We start from the raw sequence: 27,447 nt of genomic DNA, 5'->3' as shown, positions 1-27,447 counted from the left end.
ATTCTAAACAAGATTTAGTGACTTTTTAAAATTAATGTTTTCTTGATTGCTGAGTAATATTCCATTGTGTACATATACCACAGCTTCTTGATCCAGTCAACTGTTTTGGGGCATTTGGCTCATTTCCACATTTGCAGCAACATGATGGACCTGGCAGGGGTTATGCTCAGTGAAATATTCCAGAAAGAAAAAGAAAAATAGCAGATGGTTTTATTTATAGGAGGAATATAGGGGAATGAAATCAGGGATCTGGAAGATAAATAATTATAATACATTAATGAACAAAATTAACAGGCAATTATTAATCAGAGACACTCTGCAGGGGGAGGAGAAGGGAGAAGGATTCAGACATGGAGGGAATGTGTTCTTGCATGGGGAACTATGGTGATGGTGCAGTGGTGAATTGGTGGTAGGAATTCTCTTGAGACCACATTGAGAGGAGAAAGCATACATTGTATAAAAAAGGAAGAAAGACATAAAATATAAAATTAATATTTATTCCTTTTCTGTATACTCTCAGGACAATCTTCAGTAACTTTAAATAACTTTTAAAAAGTAATTTTCACCAGCTTAATGATTGCATCACTGAAGATGTCCCTCAGTTCCTCATACCATTTAACAAATCTAGCCCAGTTATTACTCAATTTTATTTGTATTTTTTTAATTAATTATATTTTTTATTTTTTTACATCATTGTTCATTTTTAAACAATATTTTCTTCCCCCACCCCCTCAGGTGTAGTCCTCATAGAGTTTCCTTCACCAGTGCACCCGTGCACCATCACCTCAGTCCCCTGTGTACCTCCTTGCCTCCCTCCCATCCCTCTCCCTCCTCCTCCCCTGCAGTGTGTCTGTCATTTATAATTGTCCATTTTTGCTTTGTTGTGTTTTGTACTATTATTATTTTTTACACTGATGTCTTATTTGGTTTCCCTATATTCCTGCTATAAGTGAAACCATCCGATATTTTCTTTTTCCTTCTGGCTTATTTCACTGAGCATAATTCCTTCTAGTTCCATCCATGTTGCTGCAAATGGCATGAGTTTATCTTTTTTGATTACTAAATAATATTCCTTTGTGTATATATGCCACATCTTCTTGATCCAGTTATCTATTTTTGGGCATTTGGGTTGTTTCCAGGTTTTACCTATTGTACATAGTGCTGCAATAAACATTGGGATACAGGTGGTCTTTTGAATCAATATTTTTGCATCCTTTGGGTAGATCCTTAGGAGTAGAATTGTTGGGTCATATGGTAGCTCCATTTTTAGTAGACTGAGGAACCTCCAGACAGCTTTCCATAGTGGTTGGGCCAGTTTGCATTCCCACCAGCAATGTAAAACAGTTTGGTATTGGAACAAAAACAGACACACAGACCAATGGAATTGAATAGAGAGCCCAGAAATAAAACCATACTTATATGGACAAATGATCTTTGACAAAGGAGCAAAGAACATGCAATGGAATGGTGCTGGGAAAACTGGACCACCACATGCAAAAAAATGAAAGCAGACCACTACCTCTCACTGATTTCCTCAAGTGCTTTCCTATTCATCTTTCTCATCAACTTTTACATAGTATTCAAATTCAATTAAGTGCTTTACTCATTAACAATCTGTTTATTCTAAGGTCTATGAGGCATTCTTCTAAGCTTAATGATCACTACTGTATTTTTATCTATATTACATTTAAATTATATTTTTGTTTCACCTCATCAATACATGTAACTTTCTTGATTTTATGTTCTTTGTGCCTCTCATCTCTATGCAAAAACTACACACAAAGTAAATACTTTTGAGTTAATTTAGCACAGTTATAGTGAAAGAAAATTAGGTGTCAAATACTGTAAAGGTATTGTAGCCATAAAAGTATACAAAAATAGATGTGCTTATATAGCATATGATCCTGGTATTGAGCAAATGGAAAAAGAGATGAATCTTTACCTTAATAAGATAAAGTAAGTCATGTACTTGAAGTTTTGATGAAGAAAATTACATGGGTGAGAGGATGGGACTATGATGAGCAGCTGTCAAATCTGTATCCTTTGGAACTTTCTTATCCAGGCCACTCAGTCCCTTTGTGTATAGAATCCCCAGAGCAAGACATATTAACTTTAGTGTTGCTTCCAAAAGGCAGGTCCTGGTTTATAGTTACCTGTTGATTTTGATTTTTACTTTATTGTAATTAGGTTTTTTTTTCCTGGTCCCTTATTTAGGTTTTCTAAATTCCTGCTATGAGTGAGACTATCTGTTTTTTTTTTTTTTTCTTTTTCTTTCTGGCCTATTTCACTGAGCATGATCCCTTCCAGCTCCATCCATGTTGTTTCAAATTGCCTGAGTTTATCTTTTTTTGATTGCTGAGTAATATTCCATTATGTGTATGTACCACATCTTCTTGATCCAGTCATCTATTTCTGGGCATTTGGGTTGTTTCCATAACTATTGTAAATAGTGCTGCTATAAACATAGGGGTGCAGGTGCCCTTTTGAATTTTTAATATTTCAGAGACACACTGTGGGGGGGGAGAGTAGGATCAAAACAAGGGGGGTGGGAATTGTATATGAACTATAACCAAGATTAAAATGCATACATTGTGCACAAATGAAAAATTATGTAAAAATTTATAAAATAAAAAAAATAAATTGGTATCAAACAAAAGAGTAAAAGTGTTAAATAAAAAAAAAACAAAAACAAAACAAAACAAAAAAACAAAAGGCAGGTCCTGAGTCCTAAATTACATAACGAATATTTTTCATAGATTATAAATTTGTTAAGAATATAAAACAATCACAGGAAACAGATCTTGATCCTGTTGCATATAAAATAACTAATGGATTTGGTAGTCATCACTCATTAAACTTACCCATCCCTGGATGACAAGTAATAGAGAAAAGCTCCATGGTGCTGACATTTGGAGAGTGAAGAGGAAGGTATCTCCCACAACTACACACATATATACATAGCCATGGGGAGAGGGAGAGGGAGAAAGTGAGGGAAAGGGAGAGGAAAGAGGTCTGGTTTCATTTCTATTGGCAAGCATAAGACAGTGCCAAGATATATTATTTTCCTTTTCACTAACTCTGATTGTACTGGCTTAATCTAAGTGGTTATATTTAGGAAACATTTGAGTGCACTGATGATGAATTTATCTCTTTATAATACATAAGGTTTGTACTATTTGTTAAGCCTAAGTCAGAATGTGTGTATCCTAATGAAGTATACTGAAGGAATCATTGACATCAATGAAAACCACACTAAATGCTTCATTTGAGGCATTATCATGTAATCCTGGCTTTCCATGAAAATTAAGTGCAGATATTGCAAAACATTGAAGCCCATGCTAGGCCACTTGAGGTTCTGCTAGTTTGTGTTGGAATACATTTATTTTCATATACTGTAACATTGATCTAAGTGTTCATGGTTTAAATTGTAGATATGCACAGGTGAGAAATGATCAGAAACTTTGGAAATAATTTGAACAATTTTTTGAATTATATATGTGAAAAAAATCAAGCTTCTCTTCCTTTCTGTCTGAGATGAACTTAGTGTTACTCAACTGTGTATCTCAAATGTTTTCCTGGAGCTGTTTGATAATTACTGGGTTGAGTAGGTAATTGGATGCATAATTAATGGGTAGGTAGATAGAGAGATGGATGCATAGGATAATAGACAAAAGGATGATGTGTGTGTAGGTAAATGGAGTAATGCATAGGATAGGAGAAATGCATAGGCTGAGTGATGAGTGGATGAGTTGACTAGTAGCTGAATTGGTAATTGGAAAGATTAGTGACTGAAAGGATGAGTAAATGAGGGAACGGAGAACATAGGGAGGGTGAAGAATAAAGCTAACGAAACTTCTTGAACTGTTTAATTTACCAGAGTACCCAGACAAAATTATTTCCCATTTTTTAAAAAAACATTTCATTTAGAGAACATATATTCATTTATTAATTAAGCAGTGTGAGTTCCTCAAAATTAGATTATGATCATTGACACAGGAATATACTGAGTCCAGTGGGGGCTAAGTAGACAAAGCAAAGTGACAATTGCAAGACAGCCAAAATAAACATTTAACCCACATTTTGGCAGCTACAATTATGTCATGTAAACTCTCTAACTGTAAGAACAACTTATTTAAAATTCATAGTAACATATGAGGAAGGGCAAAGGAAATTAAGCAGTTCTTCTGCTGTCTTTAGAAAACCATTATAGCTTTAAAATTTTTTTTTTTTTTTGGCTGAACTAAGTATCAGCTCAAAAAAGTAAGAGACAGCTCTAGCTTCTAGAAAATTATTCCAAAGACCAAAAAAAGTTGTACATTGCCTTTTTTGCATTCATTACTTCATTTAAGCATTAGAAAAATGCTTTGATGTGGCTAATATTTTAGTACTATTTTGCTAAGAAGGGAATCCCACTGAAGGATTAGGGTAATTACCTCTTTAAGATTTTTTGTAGCTCTAACATTTTAAGGCCATGGAATATTCTGCACATGAAAAATCAATTTAAACATTGATTTGAAAGTTATTTTCCATATTATCTTTCTATATTACTTCTTTCTATGTAATCAGTGATTTAATAAAATATTTTTCACTTAAAAATTCCAGGTTGAGGGCCTCCCTGGTGGCACAGGCAATTGAGCGCAGCGCTGTGAAGCTGTGCGGCCTCTGCAGTGCAGGTTCAGTCCTGGTCCAGCCGGGGAGATGCCCACATGGCACTGCAGAAGCTGCAGTTGCTTCATATGTTGTGTCATAACCCCTTGTGCCACCAGGGAGGCCCAGCAACTTATTTTGGGAACTATTTTTGCAGGTGCTTTTCCCAGGTCCTTATATAGTTCATCATTGAATGAAAGTTCCCTAATGATAGAGCTTACATCCAAGTAAGTGTGATAGACAATACTCAATAAACAGGAAAAAAATGTAGTGTATTTTATAGTTTATGTGATACAAGGAAAATAAAAAGTAGAAGGGAGTAGAGGATTGGGAATTCTGGGGTGGGGGTGGAGCCATGGTCAGGTCATTTGCAGTGTTATGCATCTAGAATATACTCTTTAAGGAGGTGACACCTGAGTCAAATATTAAAAGAGGTGAGAAATTTGAGAGAGTTAACTGTGGAATTTGGAATCATGGACTTGAATTTATCTCTCTTACTTACTATCTATATAGTTTACTCTACCTCCAGAAACTTCTCTCTGCACATTTAGTAAATACAGAAAACAATACTATGGCAGGCAGTTAACTATTAAATACATAGGTAAATTGTTTAGAACTTGACAGTCATATAGTAAACACTATTTAAAAGTATGTTAAAAAATAGAAGGTGCTAAAAGAGTTAACTCATGATTTATTCACTTTCATGATAAATGAGATGTTGACATAGTTTTTTCTATATCTGGGTATACCCCACATTTCTAGGACTTCATATATCCTTTAAATTTAGCTTAACCCTGTAATGGCCAATTTCTTTGTCTTTTGTTCCACTTTTAAATACAAGTGAAAGGAACAAAATAAATTTGTTGGGAAATAGGCCATGGAAACATATTAAAACTCCTACTAATATGCATTAGAATAAATTTAAAGAATAAATACATATTTAGAGTAATAAGAAAATTGACAGGATGGTATATAGATGTCTGAATACCTACTGCTTTCAACAAATCACTTAGTAGAATAAAATTTTTGAAAGGCTATTTGGCATAAGCTTCCAGAACAGCTGCTATCCCTTGGCAGTGACAAAATTAAACAATTGGCTTCATCCAGCCTTCAAATGGCAGGAGGATCTGCACAAATAGAGGGGACCATGACATTCAAGCTTCACGTAGAGGGAAAAAAAAAACATCTATTCAAAATATTTACATATGACTTATTGCTGACATCTATAAAATTCAAAGCTGGTTTGTATTCACTGTCTCCTCAAGCACCCCTGTTGGTAAAGATAATAAACCATCAATCCCTGTGCTTGATAGAAGAGCAACCATTATCTGTCATGTCAATTGACTGCCAAAGACAAGAGAGTTAAATGATAGATTAAAAAGACTCCTAGAGGAGCATTCTTTGGATTGTTCAAGTGAGCACTCAAAATATTCAAAATGTTGAACTAGAAAGAAAGTGGAGGTTCTTCAGACAAAAATGAGGGGGGAAAATTAAGGGCTTTGGAGGATAAGAAACCTATTTTCTTTGTAAAGTATGTAGTGTCAGTATTAGATTTCCTCATTTGCTCATTGTTCCATCTGATATTTATTAAGCCTTCATTGTGTATTGGCACTATTCTACAATTATCAATTCATGGTTACCAACACAGAAAATTCTTATTGTAAGTGAACCTGTAGTCCAGTGAGTGAACAGTACATTAACTATCAGATAGATAAATAGCAAGTGTAATAATAAAAAGGAATTGAATTTAACCAGTATGCATTGATACAGACATGAAATTTGTTCAACTACTAAAGTACTTCTCTACCAACTGATAAATAACTTTTCTCCTTCATTCTGACTCTCGGTTGGATCCTTTCACCTCCCCCTGATACATAGCTGTCCTTCAGCAATAAATGACTGACACCTGTTGTAACACAGTGGCTTTTCCAGAACACCTTAATAATCCTGAAGATTTCACATAGGTCATACAGGCAAGATCAACATGTAGTTTAATCAACTACATATTGGCAGTAGGGTGCCCTGAGATCCAAGGAGCATGTAGGAATAGGTACAGCCAGTCATTGAATAGTCTCATTTAATACAGTGTTGTGTCATTGTAATGTTGTTGAGAAGAAGAAGAAATCAATTCCCATCCAGGATCACTCTGTGTGGAGTTTGCCCTTCTCCACATATCTGAGTGAGTTTTTTTTTTTTATGTGCTCCGGTTTCCTCCCACCCAGAGATGCCCTAATTAGATCAATTGGCATGTTTAAATTGCCCCAGACTGAGAGAGGGAAAAGTAAAGGGAAAGAGAGAGGGGGCTGGCGGGGTTGGGGGGGAGAGGGAGAGAAAGAATGTGCATGCTTGCTCTCACTCAAGTGCACCTGTAGTGGAAGAGCTCTCTGTCCCCCACTAGGTTGGTGCCCTGTGCCCACCTTATACCCTTAGATAATGGGATAGTTCCTGGCATCCATGCCCTGGACCTAGAATAAGCAGGTCAGAAAATGAATGAATGAATCAAAATGATTATTTAATACCATATAAAAGCTTGCTAATGTTTTTGTGACCAGAAATTCACCTTAGGTACTTAACTCTCGTTTATTTCAATTAGCCTTGGGTACCACTGATTTCATTACTGGGTATTTTGCTGAAAGTCACAGTGTCCTTCCAAGAACCTATGGATGACACTAAGTAAAGACTTAACTGTAGTTGTGTGATGATCTGTGACAATACAGCTTCTCATCTTCCTATCTTGCAGAAGACGGTCATAAAGCAGTTTCTGCCTGTCTTTCTGAGGCCCGTGAGGCATAGGTATTTCTCTATTTCCCTTCTTCCCCTCCTTGGGGCACAACTGCAGGCTATTAAATCACCTTCCTGTAGTTTAGAGTTGGATCTGTTGTGACAGGGATCCCCACCACTTGTGTTGTCTGTTATATGACACCCCTGGTTGGAGACCAGCCACTGATACTAGAGACATGGATTGCCAGAGCCATGCTGATCTTCCTTATGTTTTCAGTGTAAGTAATAAACTGTTCAAATTGATTTGGACTTATGTATATTTCCCGGCTGAATTTATGGAGTGTGATGAACCTACTTAAGAGCTTCCACTAAGCTGCTGCTTTGGGACACTTGACAGTGAGTGCCTGTGAAGTGGGGGCCTCCGAAACCTGCTCCAGCCTTTAGAGCAGAGTCAGACTTTATTGGCACATGTTCATATCATATTAATCATCTTACCTTTTGAAAATCATAACTGGTGAAAAGAATAGGAAGAAAAATGTATAGTATTGTACAAGAGAATATAACAAGATTGCTAAAATTATATGGGCAGTTAAGAAATGTAACTCTGAGAATTTACATTTTAACTAGTATCTACAGGATAGGTAGGAATTTAACAGAGGGAATGGAATAGTAGGGGCATTTCCGTGATTCTTATGATATCCAGTGTGACTTGGTTGGGAAGGCTTCAGAGTCGCCACAGGCTGTTTTATGTTTATTTTCTATGATCTGCTTTGTTCTGTAACACATTTTTTATCCTTGTGTTCTTTTTTTTATTTTAGAAAAGAATACTCATTAAAACTGAGACTTTAACATTCTTATACTATGCTACCACCAGAAAGATTTATTCTTTGTTTCTATTTTTTATTATAAGAAATGGTCATAAAAAAACAGTTTGTGCACAAAACCATCAGTGTGGACGTCTTGTATTTTACTGTAACTGCTCTTGATAGATGATATGATGAAGGAGGAATCATAGGAAATGAACATTATAAATTAGAAAAAATATACTTTTTATGAACTCAGATTACAAAGAGAATACTTTCATTTCAGAAGTCACAAGTAAATCTTCTTGTCTCTGGCCTGAATAAAATAAATGATATACACAATCATGATTTTTTGACTTGGGAGTTAAATAAGAGTGTTTGCATATCTCATAAAATGTATGGCTGAGAAAGGGTGTAAAGCAGTTTCATCCAAAGTTTAGATGTTTTTACATACACATGATGGCAATATGATAAAATTTATCAAAATTGAAATTTGAGAAAAATTATACATGTCTGTTCTTATTTCCCAATAGAAACACTTATTGAACTTTATAACTTTGATATATTAAAATTTGCTTTTAATAGCACTTACAAGCAGATGTTATGCTAAGCTGTTCCTGTGTAAATTGTGATCTAAATTTGGTCCTTCTACATATATTAGTCATTCAATTCCAAGTCTCTCAGTATTTCTCCCAAGTTATTAATATTGAAATGTGCAGGTGTTGCATCAAAGAATCTTATGGCCAAAGATCATCTTGGTGCTACAATTTGATGCTTTTATGAAGGAGAGAAGCAGGAAGGAGTTGTTGCTTTTCTGCCTCTTTAACTCGATGGTAAAATGGAATGTAAAGATGGTAAAATATTCACAGCATCTAAGTAAGTGCTGCTGAGTTGGGAGTGTGTGTTTCATTGGTGTTAATAAATGAATTAAACCATGCATATAAATCCAATCCTATCATTTCCTTTCACCAACTATTAAATAAGCCATAGTGTGTAGTCAAGGGCACCTCCTTTATGAGTTCATTATCCTCCTTAGATCTTAAACCCACAAAAATTCCCCAATTTTCTGGGTGGTCTCCAAACATTTTTTTTTAATATTTATTTATTTATGCATATAAGAACTGGGATGCAGGGCCTCCCTGGTGGTGCAGGCGCTTGAGTGCAGCACTGTGAAGCTGTCCGCAGCCTCTGCAACATGGGTTGGATCCCGGCCGGCTGGCGAGAATCCCACACGGCACAGCGGACCTCTCCTGTCTTGCTCGCTGCTCCCCTCAGCAGTGTATTTCATAAGTCTGCCTGTTCTGTTCCCTGCTCTGTCTCTGGTGAATCCTCTCACCCTCCCGCGCATCTGGCCTATACCCCGGTTCTTGTATAAATAAATAAAAATCTTTAAACAATAAAAAGAACTGGGATGCAGGCCGGAGCTGCGGGGTGAGAGGATTCACCAGAATCAGAGTAGGACACAGAACAGGCAGACTGACTGAAATAAACTGCTGGGGGGAGCAGCAGCAAGACAAGAGAGGTCTGCTCATCATGTGGGTAGCTCCCTGGCCAGCCAGGGATCAAACATACTGCAATGGCTGTGGATAGCTTCACAGTGCTTTGCTTAACCTCTTGCACCACCAGGAAGGCCCTCCAAACATCTTTAATCATAAAGTGTATCACTAAATTTAAATGTATGCCATTCAATATATATACGGTTATTAGTTAAAACTTATACCCAATCATGTCTGTAGTGGGTAGGTGGACCAGCTACAGATCCAAAATACCCAACTTTGAATGCCAGATCTGTTATGTCCTGGCTATGTGACCCTGAGCAAGATATTTAGCATGTCTGTTTCTCGCTAGTTTTCTCATTTAAAAAAGAATGGAGACAATATTAAATACCAGATAGAGGTTTATTTTTAAGATTTATTTATCCATACATACAAGAACTGGGGTACAGGCCAGATGTGCGGGAGGGAGGGTAAGAAGATTCACCAGAGACGGAGCAGGGAACAGAACAGGCAGACTGACAAAATACACTGCTGAAGGGAGCAGTGGGCGCCACAGGAGAAGTCTGCTGAGCCATGTGGGACCCTCACTGGCAGGCTGGGATCGAACTGGCACAGCAGAGGCTGCAGACAGCTTCACAGTGCTGCGTTTAACGACCTGTGCCACCAGGAGAGGTCCCAGATAGAGTTCTTATGAGGACAAATTTTTAAAGATTTAATTCATACTGTTCTTTCAGTATTATATTGTTTTGCTGTCACATTCTGTACATTATAAGCAAACACATGGAAGAAAATCAATGATAGAATTAGAATATATGCAAATATGAGTTCAAATAGTTTTGTCAGACAGCCATGAGTTATTTTAATAAAAATATATAATACAAAATATTTTAAAATTCCACCTATTAAGTATTAAAATCGAGAATTAAAATGTAGAATTTGTTTTCACACTACTATGGAAATTTTTTTATACTCACTGCCCAAATAATATGTGTGAATCATTTGCTGAAACACATCTGTGTGTGTGTGTGTGTTTAAAATATTTATTTATTCATGCATAGAAGAACTGGGATGTAGGCCAGAGTTGCAAGGGGTGAGAGGATTCACCAGAGGCAGAGTGGGGAGCAAAACAGGCAAATCTACTGAAATACACTGCTGAGGGGAGCAGTGGACAAGACAGGAGAGGTCTGCTGTACCATATGTGGGTTAGCTTCCTGGCCAGAGATCCAACTAAGGCATCATAGGTGATAGTGCTGAGACTTAACCCTTATGCACCCAGGAGTTCCTCTGTGTGTTCTTAGGTTTACATCCTAAAATGTAAAGTAAGTACCATCTGATTACTACTAATAAAATAGAGATTTTCTTAGAAATTTTTAAAATATTTCTGACCTTTTTTACTGATGCCTTCTGAAAGCCCCTTGTATCATCAGCATTATTTATTTCCAGCTATTGCAATTATCTTCCTATGTCACCAATCAATGATTCACACTAGTCTTCTAAGTTTATTTATTATAACTCTGTAGTGGCCAAAACACTAGAAAGAGGTTCTGTCTGAATTCCATATTGTGAGTCTGTATACATACTTCCCTGGTCCAGTGCTGAATGGGACAATTTCCAATTTAATCTTTCCAGGCAGAAATTGTGCCAGAATGTAGTGGCTGGACATTATAATTCTGGTATCCCTGTGGTGCCCATTTATTATGTTTTATCAAGAGATGAAATAGCTGGGACTTTAGTCAGCATTTAGAAGCCTATGCTGGTTCTCCTATCTTCTCATTTTAGCCTGAGATTTAATCTTTTAAATTTCATTTACTCATCATGTGGAAGGCACTGATGATTTTTAAAACTCAATGGTGACCCCAAAAAAGTTCTAGATTTGTATATCTTGATGTCTAAGCTGTTTATTACTCATTGTTGTTTCAGACATTTGCAGTGGGTGAGAAAGTATGGATTTATTGTGCATGATCCCAGAAGCAAGTCAATCTTGTGCTTTCCTAATATTGCTTTATGTGTGTTGATGCAAAAATAAAGACACAGAAGCACATACAAATACACATAAATGTATCTTAGGTCCTATACTTGGTTTCAGATAAACCCTGAATTTGAAATATATTTTTTTTCATTCCTGAAAAAAAAATTTTCCAAATTGAATTGCAAATTTGTGTGCTATTTTTTTAATATTTTTATTAATATTCTTATGCAAACCATTTTGCAAATATAAATTTCATTTCTCAGGGATAAAAACCTCAGAATGGAATTGCTTGATCACAGTAACATAGGCATGTAGTTAACCTTGTAAGAAACTACCCAACCATTTTCTAAAGTGGTTATGCCATTCTAGTCTCTGACCAGTAATGTAGGAGAGCTACACATCATTTGCAACAGTTGGCTTTGATACAGTGTCTTGTGATTTTTATTTATGTTTCTCAAATAACAATGCTTGCTAAAATTTTATACCAGAACCTGTTGTTCAGAAAACCCTTGCACCTCTGTGTCTCTGTTATACTTGTTGTGTTTGATTAGAAATATTTGGGATCCAATGCATCTTTTAACATATGGTTGCTAGAAGTCTTTGGTGTAGACAGTCAAGACAGATGAATAAAGTTATATCCATTTGTCACTTATTTTAAGTGCCATTAGGCACTTATTTCCACATCCAGTTCACAAGTCATGTATGGTTCAGAACTCATATTTCATTAATGTTTAAATTTAGTATTCTTATTGTTTCAAGTCCTTTTCAAAAGAAGGTGAGGTATGCATATTTTTATGCTTGCTAAACCTCAAGGAAGTTCACCAAAAAATTAAAAACAAGAGAGCTAGATATTTATAACTAGAGGGAAGAACACAGAGAAGGACTAAAATACATTGTGTTGATGAATTTCCAGAAATACTGAATCTCAAACCATATGTATGACTGGGAGGGAGAAAGGTAAATATACTTTGCTTGTTGATGGGAAGATTGGCAAAGCCATATGACCAAGGGTATGGATATAGCAGTAAGAGAGATAAAGAGTTATACATTGTCTATCTTTGCAGAAAGGTATTTCTCTTTCTCACCAACAGACCACCAGTTTAGAAAATAGTGGCTGGTATATACTACAAATTCAACAGTACTTCTTGAATTAAAAAGTGATTGCATTAATTTTGCTGACACAAAGCCAATTATAATAAATGCATGTGATTATTCTTGTCCTCAATAGATATCACAAGCAACGGGAGGAAATAAGTTTATAGGTCACATAAGGGAGACTCTTTCTAGTTACTTGTAGTTTCCAGGATCTAGCACAGTGTCTGGAGTATGAGGAATATGAGGATTAATCAAAATATGAATGGATGAATTAAATAATAATGGAATGAACAAAGATAGTGCTACATGTTTACTGATAATGGAAATTCCAAGTCTTCACATTAGTTATTTAAAAAATATCATCATTTCTAGTTTTAAAAAGTCAAGCTCACATAGGTAAGAATTGTGGAGGCAGGATTTTAAAACACACTTTCTAGACCTGAGGCCATTACTCTTTTCTTTTAATAGCACATTTATGGTATTTGCAAAGGTGCAGAGATATGATTACTTAGAGAAGTGTATGGATTAAAACCAATAATTGAAAAAGTGAAGACAAGTGTATCAATTGGTTTTTGCTTCCATAACAAAAAACTTCAAACTGGGTGATTTATTTTTCTATACAAGAACTGGTATACAGGCCAGAGATGTGGGGGGTGAGAGAATTCACCAGAGATAGAGTGGGGAACAGAACAGGCAGACTGGCTGAAATACACTGCTGAGGGGAGCAGCGGGCGAGACAGGAGAGGTCTGCTTTGCCATGTGGGTTTCTCCCTGGCTGGCCTGGGATCGAACTCGTTCCACAGAGGCTATCGATTGCTTCATAGGGTAGTGCTTAACCCCTTGCGCCACCAGGGAGGCCCCAGATTGGGTGTTTTAAACAAAATAAATGTATTTTCTCACAGTCCTGGAAGCTAGAAATCAAGAGCAAGGTGTGATGGCAGGTGTTGTTTCTAGTGAGAGATCTTCAGAGCTTGCAGATGTTGCTTTCTCACTGCACTCTCATATGGCTCTTGTTCTGTGTGAATCTGGAGACTTTCAGAAAAAGAGGTGGAGGGCCTCCCCGGTGGCGCAGCAGTTGAGCGCTGGGTTGCGAATCTGCCCGCAGCCTCTGCAGCACTAGTTCGATCCCCGGCTGCTCCCCGGCCACCGAAGGAGGGTCCCACATAATGCGCAGACCTCTCCTGCCGCCCGCTGCTCCCCTCAGCAGTGTGCTTCGGTCCCTCTGCCTGCTCTGCTCCCCGCTCTGGCTCTGGTGAATTCTTTCACCCTCCCGTGCTTCTGACTGTACCCAGTGCATGTATAAATAAATAAATAAATATATCTTAAAAAAGAAAAAGAGGCGGAGAGAACTCTGCTCTTTTTTCCTCCTCTAATGAGGACACCAATTCTTTGGGTTTAGGTGCTCCACTTTAGAACCTCATTTAACCGTATCTCCCTAAAGACCTTATCTCTAACTATCATCTCTAACAGTGGAGCTGTTAGAGCATCAATATATGTCTTTTTGAGGGACACAGTTCAGCCCATAGCAACCACAAGCATGACTGATGGATTTTTATCACAAGAATTTTTAAGAATTTGAGGTGGATCTTTTGAACTAGATGTTTTATTTAGTGAAATGCTCAGTGTATAGTCACTGAGAATATATTCTGAATTCATTTTCCATAGCCTAACAAAATGACCATCCAATACACTATTCTTAAGCTGAGTTTTGAATGAATCTCATGTCTTTTTATTCTTTGTTAGTATATGAAAGGTACTTAAAGCTTAGAGAGTGATTTATGTGACTTACTAAAAAAGTTTTGTGTAGGGTAAGGAAAAATGTCAGGCTTTTCTGCCCTCCCACCATCAGGATAGATAATGGATCCTTGCAGTCCTGAATGCATGCCTGATGGCGGGCACGTGGAGTAGGGTGTGGGCATATGTAGATGGGATTCACCTGGGCTGAGACTGGGCTTTTAATGGCGGCATCACAGGGACGCCAGTAGAAGCTGAGAATAACAGAAGCCGAAGGAGAAGCCGAGAGAGAGAGAAGGCCAGAGAGCCCAGATAGAGTGAAGACTTTCTGGGGGCTGGGAACCCTGCCAGCCTCCTGGCCCCCCAGTACCCCTGCCTGCTGTGTACCTGGCAATCCCAATAAAACCCTGCAAAACCACTGAGCACTCTTACTCCTCCTTCACCCAGTCTGCTGGATATTAGAAAACCTGCTCAGTACCCAGTCCAGCCCATATATTTTGTCTTTTTCCTTTTACAGGCCCAACAGCTGACTGAGCTGGAGCAGAAATTAGCTGCAGCCAAAAATGAGCTGGAGAAGGCAGCTCTTGATAAGGTATGTTTGCATCTGTGAACCATCACTAGTGTGGTTTTAGCACATAAAGCAAGGGTATGTTCATCTCTTCCCTTGATTTATTAAGGCATTTCCAGATACCATGCAAGTAATATGGTTATAGCATTCATAAGGGCTTTGATAGTCCCTTTGGAGACCAATTCTTTTTTTGTTGTTATTTTTGCTGTTACAGTAAATTGACTGAAGGTTCAGGCTCTGTGAGCTCTTGGCTTCATTTTTTACCTTATTGGTACATTGCACTATAAACCTGTGAATAAACAGGCTTAAATCACCAACAAAAATACTATTATTAACTCTGGATGAATGAGCTATGTGTATATTACAAATGCATATATACATGTATAATGTATTTATAAAACTATATACATATATAGCAAATATATAATAAAAAATATTTTAATATTTAATATAGATTGGTATTTATCGTATTTGCCATTTTTGTTCTGTTTATGTTCCTATATATTTCAAAGTAAGTTTTTTAATAAAGAAAGTGTTTTGTCTCCTGTCAGTTTTTCTGTATTTATGATAGCTTTAGCTATATCATATAGAAAAATAAATAAGATGATAGCTTTCCTAGACTTCTTTTGCAGTATGACACTATATATTAGTATATGTTTAACACTTTTATAAGAAAAGGTTTCCTCCTCACTATCAATTTGAACATGTGTCTTTTGATATAAAATAGAGGAAACATAAATGCAAAAATGATGCTTTTTTAAGTTCTTGCCTTTCTCCCTCTTATACTGCAATAGTTGTGAAGGACATGGTGACTTGGTCTCACATAGGCATTTTCTTGATTTGATATGACCAAAACCCCTTTGTTGATAACATAACTAAATTTTCATTCAGGGCATCCTGGAAGAGTTGCAGTAGAGGAATTAATAAGGACAGTTTATAATTCTAATGATAATCCACTCCTTATGGTTTAGATCTTTGGAGTAAATGTAACTTTGGAATGAATACCTAGATATTTAACAACTTTATTACTTTGTGATTACCTTATTTTATATTGAATTTAACCAAGTAAATATGATATTTAGTAGTTTTAGGGAAGCCTGCCTGTTATTTTATAGAGTAGGTCAAATACAGTTCACCTTAATAAAGTTACAGCTTTATGGGAATGTTTTTTAATTTATGAAAATTATTTACAGCAGTTTATTCTAAACTCTGACTATATTCAACATATGCTATACATTACTCTTTTTAAAAGGTCGGTTGGCCTCCCTGGTGATTCAGGGGCGGAAGTCTTAGCACTATCAAGCTGTCTCCAGCCACTGCAGCTTGCGTTCAATCCTCAGCCAGGGAGCTACCCACATGGCACAGCAGACCTCTCTAGTCTTGCCTGCTGCTCCCTTCAGCAGTGTATTTCAGTGAGTCTGCCTGTTCTGCTCCCTACTCTGTCTCTGGTGAATCCTCTCTCACACACCCCCACCCCCGACACTTCTGGCCTATACTCCAGTTCTTGTACATATAAAAAAATAAAAATAAATATTTTTAAGAAATAAAAAGGTAAATGGTTCTTCATAGAATTGATGTAATAAGAAAAGCAGAGGTACCTAATAATTTTAAAGTTCAACAGACCACCTGTTTTTTCAATCCTTTCTGATACATTCTCTGTAATTTGCTTTAAGTTCTAGAAAGAAATTAAATTCCCAATATCCTGAAGGAGCCCTCCTCTGACATTTTAACATCTCTGACTGGCAGAATAGTCTTCCTTTAAATCTTTTCCCTGATTTATCTACAAATCACCCATTTTGTCAGTCAATGGCTAAATAAATTTGAAATACCACATGTGCACTTGGTAAACAGCAAACTCTCATCATACATGGTCTTGGGTTCCCCAGAGCTCACAATTTTGCTGTATACCAAAAATTAGAATATGATTGTATGCTGAACCAGGAGGCAATAAAAGTTGAGAAAATAAATATAGTTTAAATAATTGTGGTTTATATGGACTGGTATAGTCACATAATATTTTATTGGTGAGCTGCACTTTGATCTCAGTCTCAGATCTCAGAGTTAATATAGAATTATTCCTATTACCCCAAATTTCTCCTCCCCAATTCTGTCACTTCCCCCACTACCACTAATATGTCTCATGTCCACATCATGTCCATAGTCTGAACTTAGGAAGAGAGGCTTAATATTGCAGTGGTTAAATAAAGGTCCCCTGATCCATTCGCCCTGGATCAAAAATGCTGCCTATTCTACTGAATCCATCAAACTCTATGATTCAGTGTCAGGTGGAATAATAAGACATCTTACTTTCTAAGGGTGACGAGATAATTATTTGCATCAAAAAAAAAATAAAGAAGTAGAATAATTCTTGACAAACACCTAGTAAGCATAATCATTGTTATTACCAGTGATCAAAATCAAAGAGGAGGACTCTCTTGGATGATGATTTCACTCTTTCAGCTTTGGGATCTCGCCATTCCTTTTGGTACAGTGAACTATAAATCATTTCATATTACTGAAGTTTGATTTCAACCAATCTCATGTAAGATATATGTGAGAGTCACAAACTGGACTCATAAAGTCAGGTAGAATGCTACCTCACTTCAAAATGAATAAAAACTATAGTTTAATAAAACTGCTCTTCCCCTCACTCCATCATCTTTAGACTTTTTTAACTCTCTTCAGGTGTCTATTGTGTAAGAATGTTGAATGCGGGCTTCAAATAACTTTAAATACCTCATAAATATTATGAAAACAACATCTTTGCACTCCAACTTGATACTGGCATATTTGATAAGAGGAGTCTCAGTCTAGTATCCCAATATAAACAATCATCTCAAGAATCAACCTTAGTTTTTGCAAAATTAAATTATTTAATTAAATTAATTTAATTGAAGGACAGCTTATGAACAAGAACTCTTTGTCACACTGTATCTGGCTTTTAACAGAAGCATAATAAATAGTTCTTGATTGAATAGACAAGTGAATGTCTACGTTTCTAAATTAATGAACATGCTATTATTCATCTTCATAAAAGGGATCTAGACATAGCCTGTAGCAGAAAGTCAAACTTATTTAATGACTTTCCAGGATTCAAAGAGCATTTTTCATGTGAGAAGTAAAGTCGAGGAGAGAGTCTTTATATTCATAGCCCCTTGTGGTCTTCCCCAAGCCAACAGCTAATATTTCTTCCACATCTTTCCGAGCACTTTGTATCTTCATGTAAATGAATTAGATAGACATGAATAATATTGTGCAGATTTTATTTGTCAGGAGAGGAGAAATTATGGATGCAATTGTCTTGCAAGCTACATCTTGTTCCCACAAAAATGCAATTATTTGAGAAAAGAATTCATACAAACACATAAAAATAGCTTTCTAAGTCCCCACCGTTTTAAGGATATATAATAATTTCCTATAAGCTTTACATGTTCTAAAGCACAGGCAAGAATCAACCTTAGTTTATGCAAAATTGAATTATTTAATTAAATTAATTGAAGGACAGCTTATGAATAAGAAGAAATCTTTTGTCACCCTTTTGTCATTCTTTTCATATGGAAAATACAAAATAAAATGGGAAATAGCTCATTAATTTCCCATGTAAATTAGTACCAGCCCATAACATCTACAGGGTTTACTTCAAAAATATTTGTTGAGCTAGAAAGTGGTGACATTGCAGAAAAGGCAGCAGCCCTCAAAGGAATTACATTCTAATAAAAAATAGATAAATAGTATAGATATGAACAATAAGATAATTGGCAATGTAAGTGTCAAAAAAGAGATAAAAATAGAATATGTGATAGAGGCTTTAAAAGAGAGAGAAAGAATTATCTGGGACTAAGTTTTCAAGAAGATAAGATGTTAGCAGAGACATAAACTATAAATGAAATTTTCCTATGTGCATATTTGGGAAAAAAAGAACAGCTCTTCTGGCAGAGGACACAGCAAATTATAAAGGCTCGAAGATGAGAATGAACTTGGAATATTTGATGGGCTAATATAAAGGGCATTGTGACAAATGATCTTATTAAGGAGTTTGCATTTTACTATCACATGTGAAAGCAAGTGAAAGAAGTGCCTTGTTTTGGGGAGTAGAGGCAAAAATAAGACTGACTTACTTTACAAGGGACAGCTTGTAAGATCTAGAGAAAATAGACTTTATATGGCTTACAACAAATTTCATTAGGTGATATCTTGTTCCAGACTACTTCCAAGCAGTATCTATTTTCAAAGTAGACTACAGTTAGGATTTTAAATGAAAAAGTAATGATTTGTAGTATAAAATCATTATCTGCGTCCTGTTCAAGGAAATGGGTCAAACAAACAGAGGAGCAATGTCACAAACAGACACCATTGTTAAGGAGCTTGGCAGGGAACCAACCAGTTTAGGGTGGGTTTGCTCACAGCCATCTGTGATCCATAACAGGAAAATTTACAACATAGTCGAAGAATGGAGCTAGAATTTAAGGTAGGAGGCTAAGTCTCAGGTTTGTGGCCCCAAAATGAAATGAAATGAGAAGGCAAGATATTAAGAATATGTTGAAACATAAGCAAAGATACCTTACTTCTATGGCTGAGAAGGAAGAGTTGTATGTTGGATTTTTATGATTCTGTTATATGAGATATAGAAGATGAGATGATTGCACCAAAGTTCAGAAAATTGAAAATAAAGCATATATGCACATCTCCATTAATTGTTTCATTGAGAATGTGTCTTTCATAAAGCAGTATTTACTGAAAGTTAATGTTTGAAACTATTGATGGTGTTTATTATTTCCAGCATCCAAGTCTACTCATTACTCAGACATTTATTTATTATAGCAACATATAACTTAAGCCTATTATATATCCAACATAAATGTATGTGCATGCACACACATGGGTATATGTTAAGAGGAGCCAAGATATGAACATAGTTAATAGAATAGTCATCACTATTTCCTGCATGATGTGAACATTTAAAGTCTATATTTCAAAATCACATTAGCTTTGAGTCCTGGTACCTGGAGATATTTTTTTAGTTCTCAGCTTTATATCATATTTTTTTTCCTTATTGACATTTAAAAATATATTTAGCTTTGAGGAAAGCATATTTAGAATAGAAGTTAGAGATGGATATCTATGTTGGGACAGTCTGACTTATGATTTATTTATTTTTATTTATTTTTAAGATTTATTTATTTATTTATTTATTTGTACAAGCACTGGGTACAGTCAGAAGTGCGGGAGGGTGAGAGAACTCACCAGAGCCAGAGCAGAGAGCAGAGCAGGCAGAAGGAAGAAAGTACACTGCTGAGGGGAGCAGCAGGCTCCATGTGGGACCATCCTCAGGTGGCCAGGGAGCAGCCTGGGATCAAACCTGCGGCTCTGCACAGGCCGCGGGCAGCCTTGCAACGCAGCGCTCAACTGCTGCGCCACTGGGGAGGCCCTGACTTATGATTTAAACCAGAAAAAAAAACCCCATCTGAAAACCTTGAAATTCTTTTTTCTTCATTGAAAAAATTGTAATTATAATACCTTTTTCCCTCATGCTTGAAAACATAGTTATTACCTGCTTGCAAAAGTTTTTGACTATTGTGATATTGTATGCTCATATAAGAAAATGTTAATATTATCTTTTATAATCATATTTGATTAACACCTACCGCTTAACAAGTCCCAGGTGAAATAAGAATTTTATCAGAAACAAAATGGTGTTAGAGGTAATACAAGCTAACCTGAGACACACAGGAGCCTACAGTGTTAGGGGAATCACTTGAACTAAAGGAGCTTGATGCTAATAGAAAAATGGCAGGCTTCCCAAAAGGACAATTTCTATTCAGAGTGACCCAATCTAGAATGAATTTCCTTGTCAGCAAACTCATGATTGAAATCATGTCAATTCAAACAGAAAAAGTAAGCTATGTCTCTGTTTTTCTGTTCAAAATACATCATAAATCATATTTGCTCCAAAAAACAAACCTGCAGGTGTATTAAATAGCAAATGATAATGGAATTTATAAATCAGACCTTTATGTTGGAGAATGACATGTATTTGCGTAGGGAATGAGTGTCAGCTAGGAGGAGGAAGAATTCAATTAGATAAATGATGACCAAATTCACATGTAAAAATTGTGAACTTTTTTTTGTAGGAGTCACAGATGAAAGCAATGAAAGAGATGATACATCTCTGCCTGTCAACTGTTCTCCATAATCCACCTTCTCCTTATAGTTTAAGCAAGCTAAGTTCAACTCACGTAGGAGATCCATACAGGGAAATGGACTCTGCAATTCAAGAAGCAAACACACGTGAGCCGGTATGTTTTATTTGTGCTTTGGAAAGTCATATAATGTACTTTCTTTTTATTTCATGTAATATGATCATCAGAGTGGATGGAGAGAGGATATTAAATTCATCAAAAATTAGTAAGTAAATGGAAGAGAGTGACCAAGTTTGTAAAGTCACCATCATCATTTGGAGAATGTTGAAGACAGCTTTTCTTAAGTAATTGTGAAAAAATAGTAATGATAATAATAAATAATATGAATAACACTTATAGAATGTTAAAAGAAAATTTATGATACTATATCACAGTATATACCAGAAGTTTGATATGAAACAGTGTATAACTAATATCCTTACAATATTGTATGTTTTTTTTTATTATTAAGTCTGTTGTTCTCTACACAACATACACGTTAAAGTCACTTAGGATATTTATTAAAAAATGCTGATATTTGGATTAAATCAAAATTCTTCTGACCAGTTATCAGTAATTTTTAAAAAAAAATCCCAGGGATTTTAGCTAATCCTCCTCTAAATCTCCCCTTCCTGACTACCCCCTCCATACCTACCACCCACTTTAGACAGGGTAAAGGATTATTACAGTGATGGTTTTGTTAAAATTATCAGAACCTTCAATTTGGAGTCTCTGCATTTAAATAAACACTGAAATCTGTAATAGTTACTTATAAAAGGAGTTTCAGGAAGTATATTTGAAAGTTCTGATTCACCGCTTGCCCTAGGATCACTTGTTAAATCAATACCAGTCGTATTTCTAATGCAAATCTCCAAGGGCAGGCCCAGGGAAACCTAAGAAAAACCATACAAATAACTAATGATTTATTACAGCTGGTGCTTCCTTATTGGTTATTTCTGTGATTTCCTATATTTGGATTAAAGGGCATGTGGCAAAATTGTAATTAGGAAAATACTATTTCTTACGAATAGGATGTCAAAAGTAAAAGAAACAAAATCAATCTCCTAGTGTTCTGTTTTCATCTGTAGCTACTCAATTTATAGATTGCACAAATTTAGTCTATATAATCTCATGTTTATCTATCAAAAACCATTTTAAGGGCCTCCCTGGTGGCCTAGAGGTTAAGTCTCAGTGCTATCACTATATCACTGCTGTGTTCAATCCCTGGTCAGGGAGGTGACCCACAAGGCACAGCAGACCTCTCCTCTCTCTCCCACTGCTCCCCTCAACATAGTTCAGTAAATCTGCCTGTTCTGCTCCCTACTCTGTCTCTGGTGAATCTTCTCACCACCATTTTTCACCTCTGACCTGCACCCCAGTTCTTCTACACAAAAATAAATAAAACCTTTTAAAATTTCATTTTAAAATATGCATTTCTATTTAAACATATTATTCACTTTGATTTGGTTACATAACGAAGGATTTTGAAAAATTTATGCCAATATTCTCCTTTATTTTTTCCTGATCCTTCTTTGAAAACCCTGTGTCTAAAGTGTTTATTTACTTAGCCAAACTCAGGGGAAAAAATGTAAAATGTATAGGGCCTCCCCTGATGGCACAGCAATTGAGCGCTGGGCTGCAAAGCTGCCAGCAGCCTCTGCAGCTCCGGTTCGATCCCCGGCCACCTGGTGAGAGTCCCACATGGCCGAGGGTCCCACATGACGTGCAGACCTCTCCTGCCACGCCCACTGCTCCCCTCAGCAGTGTAATTCAGTCCCTCTGCCTCTTCTGCTCCCCACTCTGGCTCTGGTGAATTCTCTCACCCTCCTGCGCTTCTGACTGTACCCAGTGCTTGTATAAATAAATTAATCTTTAAAAAAAATGTAAAATGTATATTTTTTTATTAAGAAAAAATTCTGGGTATATTTACAGAAGCTGGTCATTTGTAGAATGTACCACTACCCACCTATGAGGAATCTCACAATCTCACCACCTATGAGGAAACAGCACCCTGCCTCCTCTTAGTGTTAATATAAGAAAGGAACAAACGCTCAGCTTCATTAAATCTGATGACTTGTGGCAAAGTAGCTTTGCAATTCTATGAGCACATTATGCTTGTTTCCAACTCCAAATATGTTTATCAAAGCCAGTTATTAAAAGTGGGCCTTTCATGACTGTGTGGATGAAATTACTGATTGATACTTAAGTGATTTACTATGAATAAATGTATGCCTGTCATTGAGATAAGTAATAAATATTTATTACTTCTCTTGGTTTATCACAAGATAGGAAACATTTAGAAGAGTCTAGTTTGGTGATTGCTCGTTTTTCAAAAAACAATAACAGAAAAGATAAAGTTCAGTAAATCTGAGTTGATGTACTATAGAGCATTCTATTATGTAGATTAGTATTAAATTTTTCCCTGGGGATTATGTTTTGCCCATAGTCTTTATTTTTTCAGTAGTGGTGGAAATTGCAGTTTATGTAAGACATAGGACTTAATCTCCATTCAGGCACCTCATAGATAATATTTTTAAAATATTGAATAATGTGATAATGGGGTATGAGCCATAGAACCATCATAAATGCTCAGTCATCAAATAATTTTCTCTTTATCCAAAAAGTAACTTTCCAATGAGGAGATTTAGCTGGTATGTTTTCAGCAGTCATTGTTGACGTTGGTTTGGAGAGGTGTTGGATTCAGAGAGTGGGGTCTTTGGGTTATCTCTGAGAAAAGTTTCTTCAGAGCTCCCCTTTCAGTAGCATGTGGCAAGTTTCCCCATGAGGCACTTAGTTATATGCAAAATAGCAGGTCTGTTATAAAAAGGTAGGGAAGTCAAGGATGCTTGCACAGACACAAGAGGGCAGAAAGAGCTGCCCCCAAAAGGGACAGATTTGTTAGAAGAGAGGCCTGCATAGTCACAGGCAGGCAGCCCTGGGAGGAGCTGCCTCTGCTGCTTTGCAAAGAGAAAAGGTTGGCAAAGAGAAACACCTGCCCAGTCGCAGGCAGCTAGGAGAGCTGCCTTTTGCCAGTGCAGAGTATGCACTGATACACTTTTCTCTTTGGGAGATGATGTCTTTGTTATGTTTTTATCATGAGATTATGTAGTTATTTTGTTGAAATTAGTCTTCCAACAGAGAAGTGAAGACAATAAGTATGAACCAGTATATCAGCTTTGATCTTGCAAAACAAAACTGTAACTATGTAAATGACATACTATTTTGCTGATTCATGTGGGAGATGCTGGTGACCTAATATAGAAATGGAAATAGGGTTCCAGATGTAATTGAGTACTATAGTGGTATAGTGATTAAGAGAGGAAATCAGGAATGACACTCAGTGCTTCCATTGATTTACTGTGACTCAAAAGGCAAAAGGAGGTATTAAGAGAAGACCAAAATTTGGTTTATTTTTCAACATGCAAGTTGTAAGAGATCTTTCCTACAATCAAGTGTCTCTATCCAATAGGTGGTTATACATTTGAATCTGGAACTCAGGGTGGAGATAAAGGGTTTGGCATCATCACTATGGATGGCAATTAATTTCTGGCAATTCATTAAATTAGTTAATGAGATAGTATAGAGTGAAAGAGATGAAGGCAACAAAGGATACCAGAAATAAAACTTGAGTATATGTCCTAAAAGAAAGAAAGTTTATGGTAAAATTTTCCCCTTTTATCTTGTGAAAATACTCTTCACTATGTATTTGAACTGAAAACCATGGCTTTTCAGGCCAGTTTTACTAGTAGAAAAAATAGAATATGCATGTCATGGTATGTAATTAGAATAGTGAATACTCCAGTGGTTTGCTCATACCTGATTGCAGAAGCTGAGTAAATTTTCAGCATTTGTACTACTCGGCTCTTAATCAGAGTCATTATTAAAAATTGATTTTATGCACTTACAATTAAATTATACTAAAAGCAAATGAGCTAAATATCAAAACTAATACATCACATTATTATCTGTCTTTTGGATATGTATAGAGTAGATACTGTATAATGGTGTATGCTACTGTATATCTTTTTCCAACTTAATATTGAGTGCCATCATATTTGTACATTGAAATCAGTAATAGGTATGTATACCATAGAAATTAGCAAATATTGTACATTAAAGTTTTCCTAACACCATGAGTTAGCAACATGAGTTAGCAACTCCTGTCTGTCAGTGTGAGGATGGTATGTGTATGTGTATAAGCATTAAGACATGATTACTGGACATCATCAATAATATATATACAATCCCTAATCACATCTCAATTTGTTTTCTGCTGTTATCACAATAAAGCTAGATGAATCATAAGTGTTCAGAAAAGACAAAATAATTATTTAAAAATTGTTCAATTAGCACATTCTGAAAAGCTAATTATGTTTTGTATACATCAACTGTGATATTTTCTAAATTAATTTTACTATAAAATATTAAATGTAACTATATAATTAGAATACATACAGCTCATGAAAGGAAAAAAAAATCAAGAAACATTGCCAAGAGATCTAGGTGAAAAATGTGAATTACTAATACAATGTCTTTGCTGTTCAGTTATGTAATATGGAATTGAAGAGAAACGATTCACTCTATAGTGTGGTGATGAAATTTCTTTCAGGCAGGACAAAAAGAGAAGTGAAAAATCGTGGTCATATGGCCCTGGCACAGTGTCACAGATATTTGCAAACTTCCTTCTCTCCTTCTGTCTTCAGGACTGATTTCTCTGTAGGACAGGAGGCCGAGTGACCTAAACTAGAGGCAGGGATTCTAGTCCTCCAAGCCTTGGTCCTCTGCCTGGACCATCCTGTGGAGAGATGGACACTGTACTGTGTCTCTGCAGGTCAGATGCCTTGCGGGGACTGCTGGGTCTGTCTCCCCACCACAGATTCATCTGTCTTATGGTCTGTCATTCCCCAGTCATACCTCATGCAGAGAACTGCACAAGATAGAAAAGACTCATTTTGTTGTCGTTGTTGTTCCAAATGTTCCAGCCAAGATCCTGGATGACTCAGGGGGTCTTCAGCCTATACAATCAGGCTGTGCTTTTTATTAAAAAAAAAAAAAATCTCATAAAATGACTATAAATGCAAGGGAAAATATTTTTTTAAAAAGAGAGGCTGGGACTCGTTAGTCATGCTAACTAAAAATCTCTTTTATCCACTTTCAATTTTGAAACTTTGATCAAATTACCTAATTTGTTGAAACTCATCTTCCATACATATACAATGGAAGTAATAATTGCATCAACCTTACAGAGCTATTGTGGAGATTAAATAAGAACATTCATGTACAGCATTGAGCTTATTTAATAGTGTTTGCCACTGAAATATTGTCAATAAATGTATGAAAAAGGTAATATGATACCTGGAGAGTAACACACTTTTAAAGGAAGGTGTTGGTAGGATGTTACTTTAATTAAAACAAAAACAAAAGCTATTTACTTGGTTTATTGTTCAAATGTGAGAATGCATCTATTCAAATAAATGTAACTACTTTTGTAGTATTAAAGTATAAGTGAATCCTTACAATATATTGTTTATCAGTAATCACATTAGTAAATGCCTTTAAAAATAAGAAAATCAACAGATGGCTGAAATGAAAAGCAATTCCGATAAGCAATGCAGATAAAAAATTATGAAGTTTGTTATGATAACCCATTATATCATCCCTATCCCAAGCTGTTACCATCTTCTGTCTTTGTTTTCCTTTCCATGAAACTTACTGGCCTGAACTTAGATGCAGTTTACATTGTAAAGGTCAAAACTGTGATATCTCCTTAATTGGACAAGGATGATTTGTTAATTTTCTTCTCAGTTTGTTAGAAATGTCAGAGGCATTCATTCTAGGGCAGCAGGAAACAGTGGCCCTATTCAGGAACTCAAAGGCATCCAAGCAAAAAGAGCATTCTGCTTGATGCCTCAAGGTTTTGAGAAAGGTGGATTTTTATTTCCCCTTTCTACCAAAAATCTGTTGCAAAGTAATATCCAAGAACTCTCCAAATAGTGCATCTGGACACAATACAGACCAAAGTTTCTCAACTTTGGCTTCATTTTGTGAACTTCACTCACGCTTGAGTGTCAATGCTCAGAATGCAGTCCAGTGGAAGTGCAGGCTGGATTTGAGAATTATACAAAGCATCTAGATTATTCTAATTTGTATCAAAAGTTGAGAGCTATTAAGATCCAAACTCTAGGAATGAGAAAGCAGTCTAAGAAGTAAGAACTTGCCTGTTTAGAGATTTCTC

General features: G+C 36.2%; 1 protein-coding gene across 1 annotated transcript in view; it reads left to right on the top strand.

Moving 5' to 3' along the window:
• The window catches only part of LUZP2 (leucine zipper protein 2), a gene marked incomplete at both ends in the record, with an annotated part of 299,358 nt that overhangs the window by 254,058 nt on the left and 17,853 nt on the right, over positions 1-27,447 (top strand). The window contains 2 exons of the mRNA XM_084237174.1: positions 14,983-15,057; positions 21,165-21,329. Of these exons, the coding sequence (XP_084093300.1) occupies positions 14,983-15,057; positions 21,165-21,329 (240 nt within the window). The remainder of the gene's footprint in view (positions 1-14,982; positions 15,058-21,164; positions 21,330-27,447) is intronic.

This window comes from Talpa europaea, assembly GCF_964194135.1.
Source record: "Talpa europaea genome assembly, chromosome: 1".
In the NCBI taxonomy this organism is placed as follows: Eukaryota; Metazoa; Chordata; class Mammalia; order Eulipotyphla; family Talpidae; genus Talpa; species Talpa europaea.
Note: the sequence above shows the minus strand (reverse complement) of the source record. Positions and strands in the feature narration are given on the sequence as shown.